The 25,516-nt window shown below is 41.6% G+C and overlaps 1 protein-coding gene across 6 annotated transcripts in view; it reads left to right on the top strand.

Moving 5' to 3' along the window:
* TTC3 (tetratricopeptide repeat domain 3) overlaps positions 1-25,516 on the top strand; it is a 104,115-nt gene that overhangs the window by 69,077 nt on the left and 9,522 nt on the right. For all 6 annotated transcript variants that reach the window (XM_070407207.1, XM_070407209.1, XM_070407210.1 and 3 more), the window contains 13 exons: positions 1,007-1,053; positions 1,998-2,054; positions 3,205-3,278; positions 5,173-5,334; positions 9,873-11,001; positions 11,871-11,936; positions 13,300-13,449; positions 16,416-16,555; positions 20,567-20,635; positions 21,798-21,894; positions 23,133-23,233; positions 24,136-24,226; positions 24,643-24,744. In XM_070407207.1, the coding sequence (XP_070263308.1) occupies positions 1,007-1,053; positions 1,998-2,054; positions 3,205-3,278; positions 5,173-5,334; positions 9,873-11,001; positions 11,871-11,936; positions 13,300-13,449; positions 16,416-16,555; positions 20,567-20,635; positions 21,798-21,894; positions 23,133-23,233; positions 24,136-24,226; positions 24,643-24,744 (2,285 nt within the window). The remainder of the gene's footprint in view (positions 1-1,006; positions 1,054-1,997; positions 2,055-3,204; positions 3,279-5,172; positions 5,335-9,872; positions 11,002-11,870; positions 11,937-13,299; positions 13,450-16,415; positions 16,556-20,566; positions 20,636-21,797; positions 21,895-23,132; positions 23,234-24,135; positions 24,227-24,642; positions 24,745-25,516) is intronic.

Below are 25,516 nucleotides of genomic sequence, written 5' to 3'. Positions count from 1 at the left end.
AAAAAAAAGAACAATATGTAATTATATATGTGTTTTCCGATGGTCTTAGGCGACCCCTGTGAAAGGGTCGTTCGACCCCCAAAGGGGTCGTCGTGACCCACAGGTTGAGAACCGCTGCTCTAGGGACTCTTGAGGAACATCTGTCTGATCCTGTAACTATTCTCTTTGGGAACCACTTGCCTAGTTTGCCTACAGATTAAAGTTACATCATGTATCTGGGCTCTTCAGCACTCTGCCCATCTGCCTTCTGAATCGACACCACACCAATGACTATGTCCCAACCTGCACTATGCTTTCCTGCCTCCTGTCTTTGCTCATCCAGTTCCTCCAGCCACATCCCACCCCGTTGCGTGTTCATTTCACGCAAAGCCCTTGCTGATCCCTCTGGGCCTCTCCCCTTGAAGACTTCATTATTCCATCAGCTTTGCTCCCATGTATTTATTGTGGGAGTTAGCACACTGGGTGGCAGGCATCTGCCTGGTTGTCTTTTTTGTAGAAACAGGTGTGTGGGTGGCAGGGACTGTTTTGTGCATCTCTATTCCCAACACCTGGCATAGAGTTTGGCACCTAGAAGGCACTCAAATTATGCTGAAATGGGTTGAAATTTTGTGGTTCTTTGAAGCTGGTTTCCCATTTAGTTGGCCATTTCACCCTTGCCTCCTAAACTAGACTTGTGTCAAAGCCAAATGAGGCATAGAACATAGTCTGTCGGTGTACCTGGGGTGGTTTTCTTTAAAGCTATAGTGCAGGGGTGGGGAATGTCTGGCCCGCCAAGGCCCAAGTAATCATGTGGTCTGGCCCTGCCAAGGAATTAGGGATGAGTTAATTGAATGTTTGAACAAATAGAGCAGGCTAATTTTTAAGTTGATAATTTGGTGTGGCCTACGAATGATGTTATAAATATCCAAATGGCCCTTGGCAGGAGAAAGGTTCCCCACCCGTTTTGGTGTATTATATGGCGATGTTAATGCTTCACTTGCTCACAAAACGGTCTCTCTTCCTGCAGACAGCCGCTGCACTGTGCTGAGGAAACAAGACAGCGGGGATGTGCCAGTGAGTCATTTGATCACTTTAAATGCTGTGTTCTGGTTTGTGTTGGCCAAAGGAAGGGGGAGGACCCAGGCCAGTGTAGCTCCATCCTAGGTGGCACTGCCAGAACCCAATCTGGAGGACTTCGGATAACATGTCCTATTTCATTAGGAAGTTAATCCCAATCTACCCCTTGGAATCGGAGCAAATCAGCAAACGCTGAGGCTTACATTAGACAACGGCCTTAAAGTTTCACAGCTAATAAATGTTAGTCTTAGAAATAGGAAAGCAGTTCTTGAATAATCTCCTGGCATAAAAATGAAAAGTTATCTGTAATTGTGAAAATTTCCATGTTTTGCTCTTTAAGGAAAATAAAGGGACTTTGTTTTGAGTGCCTCCAAATTGAGTTTAACTTAGAATAACACCGGAGTTGTCTTCCTTAGTAGGTTGTGGAGTTTCCAACAGAAAATTGCTTGTTTACTGACTTTTTAGGATCAAGTCATCTATACTTGAAGTTTTGTCTTAGTCCATTCTATCAAGTATTGCCCAGCTACACATGGAAGCACAACTAAGATACCCTGTGAGAGGTTAAAGCTTCTCTTAAGTGCACTGTCAGTGCTCCTGTGTCTGGCCAGGTGCACATGTCTAGTTTGCCTAAGTAAAAGGAAAATCATTAAAATACTATTAGCATGTACCTGGAATTATCTTAAAAGTCTGATGTAAACTATTGAAAATGAGTTCAAAATGTTGGAACAATGTAATTTTAGTTATAACATTAGGCAACATTAAACTTTTTCTTAATTTCTGTTATAAATCATAACAATAGGGCTGACACACTATAGTGTTATTTTTGTTAAACATTTTATGTAATTCAACTTATGACCAGTCTCAAAATCATGGTATAATACATGGTAGCTTCATAGTGCTGTTAATTGAGTGTTCACAGTGATTTCTTTCTCCTTTTTTAGTTTAATTCTACCAAGATAAAAAACAAAGGCAAGAAAAAGAAGCCAAAAGATTTAAAGGTATGGAGTATTTTCTGAGTTAATTCTTATGTAAAATAATTTAATATGTAAGTTAGAATTAACCAGTTCTTGGGATATTTTGAAGCATTTTGTTGAGATGAGTTTTTAGGCTTTAAAGATATTTTGGCAGTCTTCTACATTTTGAATAAATTCAAGGTTCATATTGTATATAAGTAACACTTAAAAGAAACTTTTATTTTTATTGTCCTTTTTATTTTCTGAAAATTTCTGAGTAAAGACAATTTTCATAATGTGTAATTTTGTCTGGATGGTTCTAGAACAGGGTGACCAAGACAGCTTTGGGGTCAGCTAGACCTGAATTTATAGCTTGGCTCTTGACCAATTATTGTGATTTTTATTGCTGTTTCTATTATCTCTGTGACCTTGGGCAAGTTATTTGACTTCTCTATGCCCTAGTGTTACCATTTGTATGATGACATGATACCTCTTATCAATAACAAAAATATTCAAAATAAAGGTGGTAAATACTAACCATTAAAGCAGAATCTCAGACTTGATAGGCTCCCTTCCTTCCTCTCACCTAAGGCCGAGCTCTAAACCCATGAGGTCGCTAGTGGGCTCTTCATAGCTCTCGTGTATTTGAGGGTTATGTTGGGGGCAGGTGTGGAAACAGTGAACAAATATTACAGGAGGATGAGAGCAGTCAATAAAACTAATGGGTCCTGACCGGTTTGGCTCAGTGGATAGAGCGTCAGCCTGCGAACTGAAGAGTCCTAGGTTCTATTCTAGTCAAGGGCATGTACCTTGGTTGCAGGCACATCCCCAGTAGGGGGTGTACAGGAGGCAGCAGATCGATGTTTCTCTCTCATCGATGTTTCTAACTTTCTATCCCTCTCCCTTCCTCTCTGTAAAAAATCAATAAAATATATATTTTTTTAAAAAAATTAATGGGAATTTTAAACTGAGTGACATTTAAATTTTTTTGGAGTGTGGTAAGCTACCTAAATGTTAATTTGGGCCTATTTATGGTTGTTGAAACTTTTATTATTAATGTGTTCCTATTCAAAAGACAATTTAGATAAGTCTCATATATTGTCAGTTTGCATGCTTATTTATGTAAAGCAGTCATCAGTATTAATGGCAATTTTAAGGTAGAACATTATTGTCATTCTTCTGTCTTTTAAACCAGCCTATGTTAGTTGGGTCTGGAACAACTTCAGTAACACCTAATAATGAGACTATCGCTTCAGGTGAAGACCATAAGTAAGTACAGTTTTTAAATTTTTGCTTCATTTTAACTCAAGTGTTTTAAGCGATGTTAATTTAATGCACTTTACATTTGTGCTTTCCCTAACTTCTCTGTCTAAAGATATGCATCTATGACGACAACCTATGTGACCATCTTGGTTGAATTTATAGCATGGCTTGTCAGTGTTGAAAATTCATAAAAACTGCATTAAAATCACAAGGTTGCCCTAGCTGGGTGGATCCATTGGTTGGAGTGTTGTCCTGTACACCAGAAGGTTGTGGGTTAGATTCCCAGCCATGGCACCTACCAAGGTTTTAGGTTTGATCTCTGGTCAGGGTGTATACGAGAGACAACTGATCCATGTTTTTCTCTCCCTTTCTCTCTAAAACCAGTTAAAAAAAACATATCCTCAGGTGAGGACAGTAAAAAAAAATAAAGTCACAAGGCTGATGATATTCACTTGATAAGTGTGAGAACCCACTATGTGCAAGATACTATGGGGCAGTCCTAGAAAATGTTCTTTAAAATGTTCATTGAAGAGAATGTTCTATTAATAATTACTGGCATATTTGCTAAAATAGGAGAAATGGAGATGTTTTGGAAGTTATATATGAGGTAATAGTTTAACCTTAAATGTTAGTGATTTTTAATAACATCTGGTTGTTGAAGCTAGGTTTTAAAGAAACAAATAGACATAAGTAGAAATAAAACTAGTCAGTAGCAGTGACCTTTTTATGTCATACTCTTTTCTGGGCTAAAAAACACAAAAAAACTTTGGGATTTTTTCTACATTTCTTAAAGAGGTTGTGTAACAGTAGTTTTGCACAGTCATTTTCATGGATTCTTTAAGTGGAGAAATTGTTTTAAGTTAAAATTATAATAGCATATATTTATATTACACTTATATACCAGGCATTATTCTAAGAGCTTTGTATATAGTACAACTCATTTAATCCACTCTTTCACCCTAGGAGATAATTATGATGTTCATTTTATATGTAAGGTAACTAATGCACAGTGTAGTTGCATGACGTGCCCAAGGACACAGAGCTTGTGAAAGCAGAGCCGAATTTTAAACCCAGCAATCTGGTGTAGAGCCCACACTCAGACTGCATCTTTGTAGAGTGCTAAAATCATCCCCTTTAAAAAAAAAATCTTTTTATTAAGTACCAGTCTCGATTTCACTTTAAATTAATAGCAGTTATAATAAAACTTTCATTGTTCACTATAACAAGTTACAATCAATGCAACATTGATTCTTTTTATTTTTTAAACCCAGGAGTTTTAAAAAATGTGCTCTTGGTAGCAAGAATAAGTAGGTAATTAAAAGTGCTTATTCAGTAGTCAGGCGCATCTACTTCTTGACTGTAATTGTGGAAGGTAACTTCTCTGCATTAAATTCTCTGGTAGCAGGTTTTTGTTTTTTTGCATCATAATACCACATAACATGTTACTATCTTTATGTTTATTTCCATTTAATGTTGGTGAGGCAAAAGTAGGTTTATAGTTGTGTATTCTTGTATTATTATTTATTAATTATGGCATTACAGTGGGGCCTTGACTTACGAGTGTCCCGACTAACGAGTTTTTCGAGATACGATCCGTCTCTCGGCCAATTTTTTGCTTTGAGTTGCAAGCTAAAATTCGGGTTACGAGCCAGCTTCCGCTAGTTGGCGCAGCGGACGTCACAGTGAACGCCACAACATCAGCCCAGCATCACGTGTCTCACTCGTTCACTTTAAGATTTAACACGAGTAGTTTGAGTTATGAGCTCTGTCACGGAATGAATTAAACTCGTAAGTCAAGGCCCCAAACAACTGTAACCTACTTTTGCCTAACCCTGTATTATTCTCGGTCACCTAAAGCTGGGTCAGTTATTTAAAAAAAATTTTTTTTTTAAATCAACAGACGCAATTCAAATTCCGCAGGCCCGTTTGTAGTGCCTGACCACCTTCGGCAAGATGTAGCAGAATTCGAAGCTCTGTATGGACAGCACAGCAATGAATATGTTGTCCGTAAAAAGAAGCTGTGGGACATTAACCCAAAGCAAAAAAATTCAACTCTGTATGAGTGAGTAGAATGTTTCTACAACAACTATTTTATATGGGGGCTGCCAGTTAAAGATGTTAAGTTGTTTAATTTGTGTCCCAAATGATTATTAAAGGAATCATTTGATGGCTTGTAAACTCTGGGAAAGGAAAGTGTTTTTATAGCTTTTGTTCAGTATTATACAAATAAAACTGAGGGTTTTTAATTATTAAATTTAAAATCCTAATGATTATTTTGTCAGTTTGAGTTGCTAATGTGGATACTTCCTGCTTCCAAAACTGTCCTGCTACGTCCTGATAGGACTGATAAAAGTTTCCAGCCATGAACGTTTCACCATGAATTTCAGGTTACACATTTGACAAGGGGGAGAATGATTATGTGATCTCATTGTCCTTATGTTGATGGATGCATCTGTTTGGCATCTTATAAGTCCAGCCGAGTAGCTTGGGGAAGTGTTAACCTTTTACCTGGAAAAGGATGCCCAGATCGTGTTCTTACTGCCGCCTGATGATGGCTGTTTAGCTGGATGGCCCTGTGTCCCTGTATGGTATTGGAGACTTGACCTCCTGACATTAACCTAATAAAAGAGAAACTGACTTTCCTTTTGAAGTAACTTGGGTGTGAGTTACTTTTGGATTGAAAATGTGGATGTTAAATTAGCACTTAAGGCGAGTGTGAGTGGTTATCCTATATAATAAAACCCTAATATGCAAATCGACCAAACGGCAGAACGACCAGTCGCTATGACACGCACTGGGGATCGGGCCTAAGCCGGCAGGTGGACATTCCCAAAGGGGTCCCAGACTGCGAGAGGGCGCAGACCAGACTGAGAGACACCCCCCTCTCCCCCCAGTGCACGAATGTTGTGCACCAGGTATCTAGTCTATATATATAAAGGCTAAGCGACCATCTGACCGTCTGGTACCTATGACACACACTGACCACCAGGGGGCAGACGCTCAACACAGGAGCTGCCGATCTGTGGTGACTTGGCAGCAGCGGTTCTCAGGTGACACACCCCAGAACCAGAGAGGAGGGAGCCCAATTCTTTGTGGGGCTGCGCAATTCCACCTTTGGCTGTGGGTTATGTTATTGCTGGGGCACTGTCAGCCCCAAATCTTGTTTACTGCCTAGATGCAGTAACCACAGATACCGTTCAAGCCACGGCACCACCCCAGGGGTGTGGGTGGCTGGGGAGGGAATGCGGGAGTTTGGCTCCAGGGCGTGTCTGGCCCATCTTGCCCAGTCCCACACCACCAGCCACCTTCTAATTAATTTCCTTACAATGTGCATGAATCCGTGCACCGGACCACTAGTATGACATAATGGAGTAAAGAGTTCAGTGAGATTTGGAATTACCATTTTGAGGTTGGCGTTAATGAGCAGTGCATGGTGTTTTCCTTAAGAAATGAAACTGAGGCCAAAGCCGGTTTGGCTCAGTGGATAGAGCGTCGGCCTGCGGACTGAAAGGTCCCGGGTTCGATTCCGGTCAAGGGCATGTACCTGGGTTGCGGGCACATCCCCCGTGGGAGATGTGCAGGAGGCGGCTGGTCGATGTTTCTCTCCCATCGATGTTTCTAACTATCTATCTCTCTCCCTTCCTCTCTGTAAAAAAAAAATCAATAAAATATATTTAAAAAAAAAAAAAAAAAAAAAAAAAAAAAAAGAAATGAAACTGAGGGCTAAGATCTGCAACAGAGAATCAAATCAAAAGCTAACTGTTCTCCTGGAAAAACCTGTCACTCATTCACAATTTGGTCATTCTGTTTTCCTCAGTTGCTGCATTCCTATTTAGTCTGGTTATATGCTCTTGGGTTCCTCTTAATGGTTTTTCTTTATTTTCTTTAATATATTTTTATTGATTTCAGGGAGGAAAAGAGATAGAAACACCAATGATGAGAGAGAATCGTTGATTGGCTGCCTCCTGCATGCCCCACACTGGGGATTAAGCCCGCAACCCAGACACATGCCCTGACCAGGAATTGAACCATGACCTCCTGATTCATATAGGTCAATGCTCAACCACTGAGCCATGCCAACCAAGTGACTTTTTTTGAGGCCAGAAAAGTGGATAAATAGAGTTAAAGTTCATTTTGGATTGCATTTCAAATAATAGTAATTATAAAAATTTTATTCACAATAAGGTTATAATATTATTTCTTTGGACTAGGCAAGAAATAGTCCACATTTTGGACTATTTTTCACACATTCAATTTTGTTCTGCATTGAATGTGTGAAAAATTTGTTGCTACTTAGCCAGGGGACAAAACCTGAAGGTTCTGTTTCTTTGAAAAAATTTTTTTCTGATTATAAAAGTAACTAGTGGCCCAATACACAGATTTGTGCACATTGAAAGGAAATTAATTAGAAGGTGGCTGGTGGGGCAGGACTGGGCAAGATGGGCCAGACACATCCTGGAGCCAACCTCCCACAGTTCCTCCCCGCACCGAACCTGGGGCAGTGCTGCAGCTCAAAGGGCGTCTGTGGTCACCGCAGCTCGACAGTAAACCAGATTCGGGGCCGACAGTGCCCCAGCAACAACATAACTCACACCGAAGGTGGAATCGCGCAGCCCCACAAGGAATCGGGCTCCCTCCTCTCTGATTCTGAGTTGCGTCACCTGAGAACCACTGCAGCCAAGTCACCGCAGCTCAGCAGCTCCTGTGTTGAGCGTCTGCCCCCTGGTGGTCAGTGCACATCATAGGTACTAGATGGTCGGATGGTTGGACAGTCGTTTAGCCTTTTATATATATAGATAATACAGATTCTTGAATTTTTTAAAAATAAAGTTGAAAGGACAAAATAAAAAAATTATTATTTCTATCATCCAGATATAACCACAGTTAACTTTTGGTGTGCATCACCTTAGACTTTTAAAAGTCTGTGGATAAAATAGGTTTTAAAATTTGCAAACTGTGGTTGTACTATATGCTCAGCCTCGTCATTTACCTTTTCACCTGAAAATGCACAATGAGCATTTTTCATATTCCTGACTATTCTTCAGGAACGTGACCTACTGGTTGCTGGATGGTTGTCACCAGCTCGGCATCAGCACTTCGTGGCTGGCTGTGGAAAAGCTCACGAGGTCGCATACTCATACTATCCTTGTCACGTGTCACTTGAAATTTGTTGTTGAGATGGAGAGTGATTCCTTTCATGTGGTCTCTTCTTCAGTTACCCCATTTGGGATTTAAGTATTTTCATCCAGTTAGAACGTTTTATGTTTCAATAATTCTCTTAAGTATTCATCATGGAGAGAAGAAGTAAATACATATACACCATTGATGCTTGTTCTGCTCTTGCTCAGTGGCAACTAAACACCAATAGAAAAGGACTCTCTTCAGACAAAGGAGGGGAGGGTCAATGTTATTTATACTAATCAGCCAAAATCCTCTACAAGGATTACTGTTCCTGAGACTGCATCACTTGTTTCTTTGTACTTCACTCTCCTCAACCCCTTTTTATTTTTAGAAAGTTCCCATTAAAAATGAAGTTTGATGGGAATCTTAAAGCAAAAACATATTTAACATGTTATCTTGCAAAACATCATATATGTAGGGAAGTTTCAATTGTAGAAATTATTCTAAGGGAACATAGTCATCAAAGAACACTTTAAGAGAGATGGGTGACTTTTCAGTATTGAGAGCAGCAGTGCTGACAGAGTGACATTGGGTCTTCATGCTTCAGAGCATCGGCCGTTTGCACAGAGGGCAGCCGTTTGTAATTGTTCTGTGCATTTATCTGCAGCAGCTTCTGCACAGAAAGGAGTTTTCTTTGCTTCAAAAAGTGTTGCTTTTATCTCCTAAATAACTTGTCTTCCTGGTTAACATTAATTTACTAAGAAAGTTTCTTTGGAGATTTTTGCTCTTGAAACGCCTTCTTAGTTGTATGTGGTATGTGTCTGTCTTGTTACTTTCTCACTGTTATAGACTGAAACCAAATTCAGATGGAGGAGGAAGCCTTTGTGGGCCTGAGAATAGATAGTGCCCAGACCTGGGGTGACCACAGTCCAGAGCTGGAGGCAGATTAAGGGACCTGCTCTGTTACTGTGGGTCTGATCCTGTACTGTATTGGCTTATTGATCGGACATGATTGATTTCAATACCTCTGAATCACATCCTACTCTTAAACAAAAAATTACAATAGATGTACTATATGCAAATTCCAATCAGATTTTTTCTGGAAATTTTATTTCCTCTTTTCACTTGACATTTTGTTTTTTCTCAGATAAAGTTTCTTTTCATTGCTTTTTAAATAGATTGTATACTTATATAATTAAAACGTATAAAGTAACTTTTTAATCCCCCCTTTTTTTTTACTAAAAAAACTTTTTAAAAATTATTTTCTGAGGGAGAAACAAAACTTTATTTATAGTATCATTGGTTACAGTTAGCCTTTCTCAGATTTAATATGAGTATAATATTTGTTGGGGAGGAGTTGAGATCAGCTGGAAGTGAAATAGTATTTGCTTTGGGAGAATTTTTTGGGAAATATATATTTCTAATGAACATGTACAAGTACTTATAATAACTTATGTAAATGCAAATTTTTCCCCCCAGTTATTTCTCTCAGTTGTTGGAGGAGCATGGTCCCTTGGATATGAGTAACAAGATGTTCTCTGAAGAATATGAATTCTTCCCAGAAGAAACTCGTCAGATACTAGAAAAAGCTGGAGGTTTGAAATCTTTCCTCCTAGGATGTCCTCGTTTTGTTGTGATTGACAACTGTATTGCTTTGAAGAAAGTTGCATCACGGCTCAAGAAAAAGAGAAAGAAGAAAAACATCAAGACAAAAGTGGAAGAAATGTCAAAAACAGGAGAGTACTTACGAGTTAAACTGCCGCTGAATCCAACCGCTAGGGAATTTAAACCAGATGTGAAGTCCAAAGCAGTGTCCAGTTTATCTTCAGCACCAGCTTCTGAGGGTGCAAAACCCCAGCCTGCCTCTGCTGATTTTCCCAAACCAGCCTGTGAAACTGAGAAGCCACAACCAGTGTCCAAGCCACAACCAGTGTCCAAGCCACAACCAGTGTCCAAGCCACTACCAGTGCCCGAGAATTCTCACAGGTCAGTTTCAGAGGGCGAGAAGTCCAAAGAGGTCGCTCCCAGTCCTCCCAAAGCAGCCTCTGAGGATGCGAGTCGCCATCCTCAGGGTCGTTCGACCTCCATTTCTCCCAAGCCAGTTCATGAGGACGTGAAAACAACCTATTGGACTCAAGCCCATGTGGTCACAGGGTACTGTACATACCTTCCCTTCAGGGCATTCGAGCTTGCCCCGCCACCACCAGCATACATAAGCATGGTCCCGACGTTGCCCCAGTACACTAACATTTACACACCGCTGGCCACCATTTCAACTGAATATCAGCTGCAAACATCAGTGACAGTGGTGTCATCTTACGTAGCCAATGACAGACCAGATCAGAGTGCTGCTGTGTATTTTGATGGTCGTCGTTTGAATGCTGAGCATGCCCCTGGCAACCAGATTGCCTCAGAAACACAGATCCTTCAGGACTCTTTGCAGATATCAGTAAAGTCACAGTACAGCACAGGTGGTGCTGATCCAGCCCAGAGTGAGCCCAGCAGAAATAATGGTCACTGTGGAAATTCTGCCCACAAGCAGGAAGCAAACCCAGAAAGGACCGATGAAGCCACGAATATTCCACATACACAAGTGGTTGCCATACAGGTAAGATTAAATAGAAAGAAGTTGTCTTAATACTGAAGTTAAATTATTTTTTCATTTTTCATTGCCAATATATATACACTAAAATGCTTGAACAAATATGGTTACTAATGCTTTCACCTGAAAATGTCTTAAAAATATGATCCCTTTTGTAGGACATAATAGGTAATCTTGTCAAGAAAGAATTTTAGGGCCTAGTAAACAATACCCTTGCTTTCTACCCCAGTTTTGCACCAGTTGGGAAATAAACTAGAGGAATCAATAGATGTAACCAAACATCACCTTAGTAATATTAAGGCACAGTTGGAAGGTGTGGTTCTTTCTATGCAGAGTGCATGTCTTAACAGGAACCCCCACTCACCAGTTTATGCCCTACAGCAGCGCTGGACTGGAGGCCTCCCAGCATGGGTGCCTGCCCCATACGATGTAGAGAAGGAGGGACAGCGTGCTTTCTGCACACGCAGCTCCCAAGAGGAAGGGAAAGAGAGTCCGGGCTACACATGCATGCCCAGTTTCTCCTACCAAAACGGGAGCAGGAGGGAGTTAAGGCAACCAGATGGAGAGAAACAGGAGGGGGGTGCATAAAAGTTCCTTCCTAACAAGCATGAGAATAAATTTAAATGCCTCTGTAGTTAACTTTACTGGGCATGAATTCATTAAACCCTGATTGGATTATCCCCTACTCACCAAGTTTTCTATTTTCTAGAAAGCATTGAACTAATATGTTAATAGTAATGAGTCAAAATCATTTTTTTTAAAAAACAAAACCTTACAAAAATTGTGAGCATGTTTTTAAATGGTATTACATAATGGACCTATTTTACTAGAGCAGTTGACATAGATTAAAATTGAGTGTTTGTTTTGCCCCAAAGGTGTCTGGGAATGTAGCACATCGAGAAGTCAATACTGAGCCATATGATCCTTTTGAGGCACAACAGGTGAGTCAGAATTGTATCACACTGTGTAAAGGTTCGAGTGTCATTCATGTAACTAGATGGGAATGACTGACTAGAACTATTTTGGAGCCATCTACTAGTAATTCCATATGAAATGTTATGGAATAAGCTTTAGAGAATAACCAAAAAAGTCCTGTTCTGTTTTTATTGTTGGAATTGGGTAAGGAGAAGCAGATGAAAAGGTAAGATTTTTTTCTAGCTTATTTATTTCATAGTATAATGGCTTTACTGTTTAACTCAATGGTTCTCAACCTTCTGGCCCTTTAAATACAGTTCCTCATGTTGTGACCCAACCATAACATTATTTTCGTTGCTACTTCATAACTGTAATGTTGCTACTGTTACGAATCGTCATGTAAATATCTGATATGCAGGATGGTCTTAGGCGACCCCTGTGAAAGGGTCGTTGGACCGCCAAAGGGGTCGCAACCCACAGGTTGAGAACCGCTGGTTTAAGTGCTATAATGAGCCTGTATTAATTGATAAATAGTGCTTATTCGCATGAATGATATAGATAATATTATAAAGACCTTCACTTTCTAAAGAATGATTGAATTAGAAAATCTATTAATATAATTTACTGGCTAATATACCTTCAGAGAAAAGTTATTTTATCGACTCCATAATTGCTAAAAAGGTACTGGCAGCGGTTCTCAACCTGTGGGTCACAACCATCGGAAACACATATAGCATATCAGGTATTTACATTATGATTCATAATAGTAGCAACGAAAATAATTTTATGGTTGGGGGTCACCACAACATGAGGAACTGTATTAAAGGGTCGCAGCATTAGGAAGGTTGAGAACCACTGCTTAGAGTATGGCTTTTGTTTGTTTTAAAGCTGGTTTGAGATAGTTACATATCTGAAAGCAATTCATTGATAATATTTTAACTTAAAAAAAATCAGCAACTATCCATTTAAAACACTTTAAAGTAGAACCAAAGTAAAAAAAAAGTTCTGTTCATATCTAAAATATGCATAATATATGCAGCTTTTAAACCTAAAAAATAGTTCTTGATGTTAATTGTTAGAGAATGACATTCACATCAAACTATTGATTCAATACCAAACCCTTCTAAGACAAATATTCAGAACTAGTTATAGTACAAATCGAAAAGTTTCATTATAAATTCCAGTAATACGAATAACATTATTTTAAAAGAGCTGGCTTTGCTTAACAGTGTTCAGGAGTTTTTAATTCTTGAATCATTGTGGCATTTCCCTTGAAAATTTTCATCTGCCTTTTACTCTCCTTTGTTTATTTTAAGAGGCAGTTCAGAACAAGATCAGAAATAGGCATTTTTCGCTACTTTAATAGAAAACTTTGTAATTTACTTTTAGGGGGATATTTCACAGATTGAGAAGGAGTCCCACGTTTTACAAGAGCAGCTTGAGGAAGCCTGTGAAAATTATGAGCAGAGAAAACTGAAGGGCTCAGAAGAGACCAGGGACCTGGAAGAAAAGTTGAAAAGGAACTTGGAAGAAAACAAGGTAATGCTATCTGAAACCTCTCTTTAAGAGCACGTGGCATCATTAGGAGAATGTGCTTGTGCAGCTCATGAGCTGAGCGTCTGCATTGTTGGCTACACATTGTTGGCTTTCTCACTATTGCTTATTTCAAATTTCTCCAGGACATATTAAAGTGGCAGTGTCTTTGGTGGGTTTTTTTTCAATGTTTAGGACCTCTGCAAGTCACCATATAAGAAAGGGGCTGTAAATCTGGGTTTTCATTTACCTATAATTCAGTCCGCTTGATTAACCAAAACTATTTCTGGTGACTAAGTTCCAAGTTAGTCTTGTTTATATTGGGAGGCAGTGTAGCATTAGTGGTTAGGAGTGTGAGGCCTGGAGTCAGACTGGCTGGGTTCAGATCAGGCTGGGCCCTCTCCCAGTTCTGATTTGGGGCAAGTTATTAACTTCTCTGTGCTTTAGTTCCTGACCTGGAAAATGTGGGAGATAATTGCTCTCATTTTGTGGGGTTAGATTAATACTTACAAAGTACTTAAAACTGGTGCATAGGAAGGGCTCTGTGCATGTTGACTGCCACTATTATTACTATTATTATCATCTTCATCTTATTCCTAAGTAAGGGTGAGAATAACACGTAGAGCTTACACACCCCAGAACTGCAAAGCCACCCAGGGTGCCTTTTCTGAGTCTCCTGATCTTGAATTATGTTGGCTAAGAGTATCAGTTATGTGTAACTGCTATTGGAGTGATACTAATTAGCGGCAAAGCCAGATTGAATTGGGAGGACGTGGGATTATAGATGTGAGAAATCGTGGTGTGTTTCTTTTTGAAGTACAGTGGGGCCTTGACTTACGAGTGTCCCAACTAACGAGTTTTTCGAAATACGAGGAGTCTCTCGGCCGATTTTTTGCTTTGAGTTGCGAGCTAAAATTCGGGTTACGAGCCAGCTTCAGATACCCCACCGCCAGTTGGCGCAGCGAATGTCACAGTGAACGCCACAACATCAGCCCAACATCACGTGTCTCACTCGTTCACTTTATGATTTGACATACGAGTAATTTGAGTTACGAGCTCCGGAACGAATTAAACTCATAAGTCAAGGCCCCACTGTACAGTCTTCCATCTAGAGCAGTGGTTCTCAACCTTCCTAATGCCGCAACCCTTTAATACAGTTCCTCATGTTGTGGTGATTGCCAACCATAAAATTATTTTCGTTGCTACTTCATAACTGTAATTTTACTACTGTTATGAATCATAATGTAAATATCTGATATGCAGGATGTATTTAGGCGACCCTTGTGAAAGGGTCATTGGACCGCCAAAGGGGTCGTGACCCACAGGTTGAGAACCGCTGATCTAGAGGTAACAGGGATGGTAGTCATTTAAGAAAGGAAGAGCCTGTTGCAGAAGTCTGGATCAGTAGCTGGGGCAATGTATTAAATAGAATAAAATTAGCTCAGTGGGACCTTAATCAGGAAACTCGTTTATTGAGCCTGGCCAGTGTGGCTCGGTGGAAGATACCTCAAATACTTATTTTGGAATAAAGTTGAGGTTTTAAAAAAGAGGTACAGAAACCAAATTTTCTCTAATTGAGAAAAGGATCATCAGAAAGTGATTATAATTATCTCTCTAAACCAGTGCATGTAGAGGACACAGTTATATCCTCTGGGCTGTTCCTTCTTTTATTCTGATATTTGCAGGAAAAGGATTCAGATCGTTGTCGTTGGTGGAGTCAGAGACAAGTGCATGGAGGCTGCCCCGGTTAGTGTTGTGAGGCCCGTGTCGTTGAAAGGTGGTCGGTACAAACAGCAGGCGAGCTCCCGCAGCATATTTTGTGGTTGAGCTATAAGAGTGTGCTTATAATAGTGCATTTTGATACCTGATTCCTTCAGGTACTTGTTGCCAAGGTGGTTGTCATGCCACAGTAGAACCGTTGGTTGCACATCATCTCCCAGCCAAAGGGTTGGTTCAGAGGTGAAATCATTGGCTTAGAATAGAAGCACAGGTGGGTGAGAAACAAGGTTAGCGTGGCTGCCAGCAGCAAGGCATGCAAATGGACTTTGCTCATAGTTGTAGAAGTGATCCAGGTAGAATCAGGATTAAGTAGAGGTCACCTTGGTCATTGTAATGACTCAGCAAATCCAGGGTCAGCAAGGAAAATGTGAGGAGAACATTCCCCTGCTAGAGGGGGTGTCACTGGACTGTCACTGAACCTCTGCTGCCCAGGAACAATTGGCTGTGCACCTGAAGGCCGCTGGAACCAGCCCCACCACTGCAGTCGGACTCGGCAGTCTGCAGGAACCTGGGCTGGCCAGCCAGAATGCCTCCCGGGCCATTGCAAACCAAGTGCCAGCAGAGACAGGAGGTTGCTGGGGTCAGACACAAATCTTTTCAAAGCTGTCTCAGAGGAAATACTCCAATTTCCTCCATGTCTTCCTTGCACCACAGGTCTCTGCTTCCAGAACCTAGCTAAGACTGTTTCTCTGTAGTCGAACAGACTCCCGTGGCCTAGGCATTTGTCCTCTTATATTTGAGACCTCGTTGTAACCGGTTTGACACTGAAGGCATTTCTCCCTGCCCTGCCTTCCATACGTCCACTCTGCACTCCAGCTGCGTCGCACCTCTTGCTTTTTGTGCAGACGTGCCGTGACCTTATTCTTCTGCTTGAGTCGTGCTGCGAGTGGCAGGCTCATCTGGGAGCCCGAGATCAGATACCTCTGGTTCTGAGAAGCCCTTTCTGAGCACCATGTCTGTCCTTGGTTTGTTACCTGACATCCCCCCCTGCCTGATTCACGGAGGGCAGGAGAGGGCTGCTGGGGCTGAGGCCACATCCTGGACCACGTCGTAGCCCAGGCTCAGCCCGGGAGCACAGCCAGCTGTGACGGTTCTGCTGAACCCGAGTCAGGGACTAGGCGGGGTCACCAGCACAATTCTCATCTCTCAGGCTCCTTTGTTTCATGAAGTAAATCTTTCTAAAATCGTTTTAGATCTCAAAGACAGAATTAGACTGGTTCCTCGAAGATTTGCAAAAGGAAATTAAAAAATGGCAACAGGAGAAAAAAGAAATACAAGAAAGACTAACAGCACTAAAGAAGGAAATGAAAAGGGTTTCAGATGCCACTGAAACGTAAGTAAGGCTCAATGCAATGATTTTTATTGTTTGTTTTTTGGGGTAAGGGTTGTTGATATTTTAACATTTTTGATATTCCTTTTCAAACTAAATCAGGTGAAGTGAAAATTTTAGGTACTGTTTCATCTAATTTTTAAAAAACATCTGTTGGGGAAATATGTCACCTGAAACTTTTTCTAAACCTGCCATGTTTGCAGATAAAGTGAGACTGTGAATTAAAGAAAGGCATCCTTCTAGTCTGAGCACTCCCTCTACTGTGACCATGACCTTTGACACACACACACCGCGCATCTGTGAAATGAGCGGACTAGTCTAGATCTTAAGCTTCTTTTCAGCACTAAGATTCTGTGGTGATTATTTTATTTATGATTACTTTCACCCTGAATCCTGAAAGCATTGAATTCCGTCCTGTAGTGTGAGGGATTTGGAAATACATACTGGTCTTACAGTTGTCAGATGGGCCAAGTTGGTGCTAAAATTCTCCATGATTGATTCCTAAACCCTTTCTTCCTTAAACAGTGATATGTCCTAGGATTTACTTAGCTTAATTGTTACCTACTGTGTAACAAAACACCCAAAACTCTGTGGCTTAAATTAGCAGCCACTTTAGCTGATGGTGATCCCACAGTCTGGGCCGAGTGCAACTGGGCCATTATCCGCTGGTCTTGCCAGTGGTTCCTCTGGCTGCATTTAGCTGGGGATGGGCTCAGCCGGGATGCTGGTGTCTTGTTCTCTCCCTCTCCCTGTGGCCTCCCTGTGACTTTTATCTACACGCTCTCTCCATCTGGTCTCCAGCATGGCAGCCAGACTCCCTGTGTGGCCCTGGGAGCTTCCAAGAGTGCATAGCAGGAGCTGCCAGGCCCCTGCAGGTCTGCGCCAGAGCTGTCAGGCATCTCTCCACCACCTTCTCCAGTTTCAGGCGGGGTGCCGGCCTCGTCCAGAGCAAAGAGCTGCACAGTGGGGGCCGAGTCACCGGGGGCCACACCACCACACTCATCTTTCAGGGCATTTATGCGTTTTCATTTGCCGTGCCATGTGATCACATGGCTTTCATGATGTCTCGCTAGCATCACATCTGGGCAGTTTCTAGGTAGCCCTTAAAAGAATGGTGAAACATAAAACACTGCATCTGTCACGTCCAAGTAGCTTCAGGGAACACATTTGCAGAAAAGATAATGTCTTTAAAGCTCTTTTCCTCTTCATATTTGAGCAGGTCTATTCTTAATCGTTGTTATCCAAAAATTCAGAAATATTTATGTTTAGCATATTTTTACATGCTCAATTTAGACATTCTGTCAAACTAAACAAAAATAAATGAATCTGTTGATGAGGAAATATTTTTTTCTGCTCACATAAAAATTAACCATTCCTGGTGGGGAGTAAACTTTACTGGTACACACACACACACACACACACACACACACTTTATTAATATATATATATTTCTTTGTCTCTTTTGGTCACTGTTTAAAGATAAGCCGTAGGCTTCTCTGTGCTTTACACTTTCCAAGTAAATGCTTTATATTTAGCTTTTAAAGCAAAATCTTAAAACTTTTAGCTCTCCTAAAAAAGCTCAAAGGATATGAGCAATGATGTGATTTTTCTACACTTAGATCACACTTAGTATTAAAAATGGCTGGAGCTGCCAAAACCGGTTTGGCTCAGTGGATAGAGCGTCAGCCTGCGGACTGAAAGGTCCCAGGTTCGATTCCGGTCAAGGGCATGTACCTTGGTTGTGGGCACATCCCCAGTAGGAGATGTGCAGGAGGCAGCTGATCGATGTTTCTCTCTCATCGATGTTTCTAACTCTCTATCTCTCTCCCTTCCTCTCTGTAAAAAATAAATAAAATATAAAAAAAAAAAAAATGGCTGGAGCCTAGGGAGCTCCTGCTTGGTGCAGTGGGACAGACCAGCGGCATCTATGGAAATGACACAGGTTCCATGAAAAAACAGGACAAAATTGAGTGCTTAGGGGAAGGTGTCCACACAAGAAGGAAAGGCCTTGAAGCTGGTTCTTTTTTTTTTTTTTTTTTTTTTTAAATATATTTTATTGATTTTTTTACAGAGAGGAAGGGAGAGAGATAGAGAGTTAGAAACATCGATGAGAGAGAAACATCAACCAGCTGCCTCCTGCACATCTCCTACTGGGGATGTGCCCGCAACCCAGGTACATGCCCTTGACCAGAATCAAACCTGGGACCTTTCAGTCCGCAGGCCGACGCTCTATCCACTGAGCCAAACCGGTTCCGGCTGAAGCTGGTTCTTAGTGGAAACGTGGGGTGTTCAGCAAGTAGAGATGACTAAGAAGGTGTGTAGGGGAGCATGAAGAGGTAGAACATACTCCCTCAGGGCATTGCCTAGGAGTCAGATTGGCACTTTGTTTTGAAGGGTTGTCAGTGCACACACGAGTGTGTGTGTGTGTGCGTTGGACTTTAAGTTTTATTTATGTATATCCTATCTAATAAAAGAGTAATATGCAAATTGACCATCACTCCAACACACAAGATGGCTGGCAGGGGAGGGCAGTTGCAGGGGACCAGGCCTGCAGGAGAGGGCAGTTGGGGGCAATCGGGCTGGCAGGGGAGTAGTTAGGGGCAATCAGGCAGGCAGGCAGGCAAGTGGTTGGGAGCCAGCAGTTCTGGATTGTGAGAGGGATGTCTGCCTGCCCTTAGGGGGTCCCAGATTGGAGAGGGTGCAGGCTGGGCTGAGGGACACACACCCACTCCCTGCACGAATTTTGTGCACTGGGCCTCTAGTATATATATATTTTATCGATTTCAGAGAGGAAGGGAGAGGGAGATAGAGATAGAAACATCAATGATGAGAGAGAATAATTGATCTGCTGCCTCTTGCACACCTTCTACTGGGGATCAAGCCCACAGCCCAGGCATGTGCCCTTGACCAGAATCAAACCTGGGACCCTGTAGTCCACACGCTGATGCTCTTTCCACTGAGCCAAACCAGCTAGGGCTTAAGTTCTATTTTAAAGAGTAGAGGCTGGCCCTGGTCGAGTAGTTCAGTTGGTTGGAGCGGTGTCCCATACACCAAAGGTTGCTAGTTTGATTCCCAGTCAATGCACATACTTAAGTTATGGGTTCAATTTCCAGTCAGGGCACTACAGAAAGCAACAGATATTTCTCTCTCACAACTCTCTCTCTCTCTCTCTACTCTCTCTCTCCCCCTCTCTCTCCCTCTCTCTCTCCCTCTTCCTCCTCTTGCCCTCCGTCCCTGTCTCCCTTCTCCCTCTCACCCACTCCCTTCCCCTCTCTCTCTCTCTTTCTCTCTCTCTCTCTCTCTCTCTCTCTTTCTCTCTCTTTCTCTCTTTCTGACTCAATAAAAATAGCTCAGCTGGTGTGGCTCAGTGATTGAGCATTGACCTATGAACCAAGTGGTCACAGTTCGATTTCTGATTAGGGCACGTGCCCAGTTTGCAGGCTCGATCCCCAGTGTGGGGCGTGTAGGAGGCAGCCAATCAATGATTCTCTCTCATCATTGATGTTTCTATCTCTATCTCCCTTTTCTTTCCTCTCTGAAATAAATAAAAATATATTTTTAAAATAAATAAGTAATAAAAATAAGAATCAATAAAAACACATCCTAAAACACACACACACACACACACACACAAACAGAGGCTGTTTGCATTTTGAATGAGAACCACTGGTCATACTGTACTCATCTCATCGTAAACCTCCCAGGAGTGCTCCCTGAAGTGGACTGAGATAGGATGACATGCGACAGGCATATGACTTAGTGATCAAATAAAATGGCTGAAATCCGTGCTCTGCCCTCCAAGTGTAAAAGGAAAGTTTCCAAAGAGGAAAATGACCCAAGTTCTTTGCCTATTTTGAAGCAAATAAGGAAAGGGAAGGAGCAATGAAACAAAATGTAAAAACTTACAAAGAATTCAAGGAATTTTGCATGGCTGTGGGTAGAATTTACTCTGGATCAGGTTTGTAAAAAAATCTTGAAAAAACTCATTAAAATTTGGTGATTATGCTTTCATAGGTACACCCAGAAAAATGATGGACAGGAAAAGGAACATGAATTCCTTCTGGATCAGTCTTCTGAAATCAGGCAAATTAAGTTTAAATTTATTTGTATGTCTTATACTTTTAATAGCAGAGGCACAAGCACACAGGACATCTAAACATATTGTTGCTTGTCTATGTTTTAAATGATTGTTTCTCTTTTTATTTTCTATTTTATTATTTAATATTTAAAATTTATCCTTTAAGTATTTTTATGTTGTGATGTTCCTACTTTTATTTCACATTGTCAGTTTAAAAATCTGAATTTATAGTTGGTTATTACGCCTCTTTTCCCTTGAGTTAGCTTGAAACTAAAAGTGTGTTTTAAACACTTTTCTTTTGTGTTACTGAAATACCAGTCTCAACTACATTATGGTAGTTTGTTGCTGTGATTATAGGTTCATTGAAGGATTTTCATTATGAACCTATAAAAAAGTTTTCCTTTAACCTTTATTAAATGAAAATAATGTTTGCACATATTGGTTACCAGTCTATTCAGTAGTAAGCAGTTGTATTCTGCTTTTCTCATATATTGTTTCATATACGCATTTCCATTCACATTATGGTCCATGCCTGCCTTGTTTTAGCTGTTACAGTTATATTGCCATGAACAACTTTATATAGATCGTTTTTTCCTTTGGGTTATTTCCTTGTAATTTGTGTCAAGATAGAATTTCTGACTCAAAAGGATGACGGATATTCTATAAAGTGTATTAATATAACAGATTATACTCCCTCTTTGCTCATAAAAATGGTGAACCAGTTTCCCACCAGTTCCTCGCTTTTTTAAAAAATTATTTTATTGATTTATTTTACAGAGAGAGAGAGAGACTTAGAAACATCAATGAGAGAGAAACATCGATCAGCTGCCTCCTGTACACCTCCCACTGGGGATGTGCCCGCAACCAAGGTACATGCCCTTGACTGGAATCGAACCTGAGACCTTTCAGTCTGCAGGCCGACGCTCTATCCACTGAGCCAAACCAGTTAGGGCCTCACTTTCAATTTTATATCTTTCTGTGATCATTTGTGAAGTGCAAAGAGCATGTGTGAGTCTGTATTACGTAGTAAAATATTAGGCAAGAAGTTACTCTGAAAGATGTTGTATGTCTTTTTGTGGCATGATCTCAAAGTTACCCTAGCTTTAGCCTTTGTAATCTCAGTGGTAAAATTTTTTTTAAAAAGTGTTTCTCCTTTACAATTTGCAGTAACACATTTACAAATGAGAAAACGAAAATAGAAGAGCAAATAAGGAAAGGAAAAGAGCAATATGAAGAGATTCTTCAAAGAGCTGTGGCTGCAGAGGTGAGCCCAGCCCCGGGGGGACTGGACTGGCAGACAGGGCGGAGGCCCTGGTCTGCTCTGTGCTGACTGCACCTGGGGCACCACAGCCTTGCCGGGAGCGCGCAGGCTCGAGGTGTCCTGTCTCCAGAACAACCACTCTCCTCGCCTGCGGCTTCTTCATTGTTTGCCCTCACGCTTATGTTGTGTCTCGTAGCTGTGCTCAGTGTACACCAAGTTTTGTAACCTGCTTTCCTTATTGAACATTGTAAGTCAGTCATTTTTTATGCTCTCCGCTTTGAATGGCTTCATTTTACTTAGTCAAGAGTCAGCCATAAAGCACGTTTACCAATACTAGAAAAGGAACTCGAAAATCATCCACTTAAGAATATACTCGCCCTCGCCCTTCCCCCAGAAGGATATGTGCCAATGTCTGTGTTTGAGAAAGTAGTGAGACAAAAAAATAAAAATGATGACCCCTGGCTGCACTTTATTTAGTTCGGAAATGTGGTTTGTCTAATTAAGAAGTTAATGTGGTTTATGGGTATATGTGTCTGTAATTATTCTGGGAAAATAAAAGAAGGCTTAGCTTGTGCAATCTGCACACACAAGTCTTTCAGTTAAATATCCACTGTGTAGCTGCTTCTAAGGAAGGGAGGGAAGTAAAAGCCCACGGTCCCAGCTGTCAGTTCTCACCACCACCTGGCAAGCCTTTTTGCCGGTTGGTCCTGGCAAGGTGCTGACACCTGGACCGAAGCAGGCAATTCTGCACTTCCTGCAGTGACTCTCCAAAGCCGCTGGTTGGCTTGTGGGGAAGCCGGCGAGTCCACTGCCGTAAAAGCATGCGCCAGGGCTCCCGGCGCCCGTGAAGCTGAGCACAGCGTCTCTGCGGCCTCTGAGTCGGACCGGGTGCAGCCGTGGGTGCTCTGCCCTGGGTAGACAGGCGCAGGTCCCGCCCACTGGGGGATGCACACAGATAGCCTTGCTCTGCAGAGTAAGCCACGTAGGAAGTGTCGTCTCTGAGAAAAGTGGCCTTTAAGGTATATCATTTTACTGTCATTTTGTTATTCTAGTTTCACATCCAAAAGTTTTAATTCATAGTCACCGGACATTACAACATAAACAAGTTCTGGTGTCTCTGTCATAGTGTGTCATTTAGGAAGAAACTGCAAAGTGGTTTATAATGTTTAAGTTTTAACAAATTTAACTAGTTTCAGATTTTCAGTTTTAAAATACTTAAACGTTCTCTTATCTCATGGTAGGTATCTGTGCTTGAAAACCGGAGAGAGGCAGAAGTATATAAGTTACGGATTGTGGAATCACAAGCAGAAGGGTATCTGAAGACCCTGAAGCAATTGCGCAGGTACTGTAGGCATTACGGGTATATTTCCCAGCATGTCATTTAGCAAATGAAAGTTACAGGTGAGGAAAAAAATCTTACATTAGGCAGGACCATTTTATTTATTTCTTTCTTTATTTTAATACTAGAGGCCCAGTGCACGAATTCATGCACCAGTGGGGTCCCTCGGCCTGGCCTGTGGGATCGTCCCAAAACCGGCTCTCCAACATCCCCCAAGGGGTCCTGGATTGCGAGAGGTCACAGGCCAGGCCGAGGTACCCCACCAGTGCACAATCGGGGTGGAGAGGGATTGCTGGAGGGCTCCAGGGCATGTCCGGCCCGTCTCGCTCAGTCCTGATTGGCCGGACCCCAGCAGCATGCTAACCTACTGGTTAGAGCGTCTACCCCCTGGTGGTCAGTGCACGTCATAGCGAGTGGTTGAGCGGCCTTAGCATATCATTAGCATATTACGCTTTGATTGGTTGAACAGACTCCTGGACACGTAACATATTAGGCTTTTATTATATAGGATATTTTGTATCAATTTCAGAGAAGAAGGGAGAGGGGGAGAGAGATAGAAACATCAGTGATGAGAGAGAATCACTGATTGGCTGCCTCCTGTATGCCTCCCACTGGGGATTGAGCCCGAAACCCAGGCATATGCCCTGACCAGGAGGGAATATAACCTTGACCTCCTGGTTCATGGGTCAGTGCTTAACCACCAAGCCACACTAGCCGGGCAAAAATATAGTTGTTGTTTTGTGTGTGTGTGTGTGTGTGTGTGTGTGTGTGTGTGTGAGTGTGTGATCATGTGAAATATATCTTTCATGTTTAAATGTTTGTTTTAATTTGTACTTTAGTGCTTTCAATTTTTAAAAATATTTTAAAGTGGACATTAGCAGTTTCATGTTTTTCTCCTTTTTCAGTGATTCTGCAGCATATCCTGAACTAGAGTCTGACATACATTCATGGGAATCATTTCTTTCTGATGTTAGAAAAGAAATTGAGAAAGCAGAGGTAAGTTGTAAAACATTTTATAATTCTGTCAAAATCTATATGATGGTTATAATTCTAAGCGGCTAGTCAGATGGAAACCGTCCCTATTTTGAGCTGTTAAAAGCAATAGATAATTTTTGTTGAAATTTTAAGAAGAGTTTTTCATGAAAGTAATGATATTTCTTAACTGTCCAGCTCTAACCTGGATGCTGAGGTGAGAGCAGCGTGTTGATGAGGCTGTAGCGTGTCTGTCAGTGAGGTCTTATTCTGCACTTTGTCCTTCAGGAAACAGTTGCTTTAATACCCTCGTTTCATTTATGTTTCTTGGAAGATTGTTGATCGTTTTTAATGTATAGTAAAAAAAATAGCACTCATTGACGATTGTGGTTTTCCCTTGGAATTTGTTAGAAAACTGGACCCTTTTCTTCTACCTACAGTCTCAGTTTGAAGAACAAATTAAAGCCATTAAAACTGGCTCTCGGCTGAGTGAGCTCCCTGAAGTGCAGATCTCCGCGCTCCCGTTTCCTGCATGGAGCACGGTAAGTCTGTCACCTTCTCTTTGGAGGGAAGAAAACAAAGCATCATGAGCCAGTTTCTTGCCTCGTTGGCCAAAGTCATTGGCTGCTGCTGCTGTCTGGGAGTGGAGATGGGATGGATGAATAGTTGCCTTCACGTTTTCATTGTTGGTGCGACTAGTTAACCTTTAGGTGTTACAGTAAACATTCTATATAAACAGGAGACTTTCTTTCTACCTCCGGGTCTAAGGAGAGACCTGAGGTGGCGAACACACTGCTGCTCATCTCCCCTTTCTTTTCTGGATGCTGAGGTGTGTGTGTGAGTGTCCCTGCCTTTGAACAAATATTCCAGGTGTAGCAGGTGTTCAGGTATAATTTATTCCTCGATGCTTAGAGGCAGGAGACCACATCTGAAATTTAAGATTTGTTTTCTTGTGAAATACAGATAAACACTGCTATCTGTGAGACACACGTGGGCTTTGTGGGTCTGGCATACCCATTGTGCTGCTGGTTTGAGGAATATGCTGAGTCTTCTGAATAACAGTGATTGCCAAGCCTGGTCTTGTTTTAGAATATGCGGCTCCGTCACGAAGAGCATGCCCTTTCCTTTGTGGACTTTAACGTGTGGCTGACCCTAGTGCCGCTTTATTCTGGCGCATGTGATTCTTATCTGGACACAGCAGGTGCTAGTAAATACTGAACTGAAGTGAGTTCAGCCCTAGGGAGATCAGACCATAAGAATTTCAAGGAGGACTCCATTCAGGAGTTTACTAGAGCCCTGGCGAGGTAGCTCAGT

The sequence above is a fragment of the Myotis yumanensis genome, unplaced genomic scaffold, assembly GCF_028538775.1.
Source record: "Myotis yumanensis isolate MYYU_CA2020_CCGP unplaced genomic scaffold, mMyoYum1.0.hap1 SCAF_2, whole genome shotgun sequence".
Lineage (NCBI taxonomy): Eukaryota > Metazoa > Chordata > Mammalia > Chiroptera > Vespertilionidae > Myotis > Myotis yumanensis.
The sequence above is the reverse complement of the archived record's forward strand: the minus strand, read 5'-3'. Positions and strand labels throughout refer to the sequence as shown.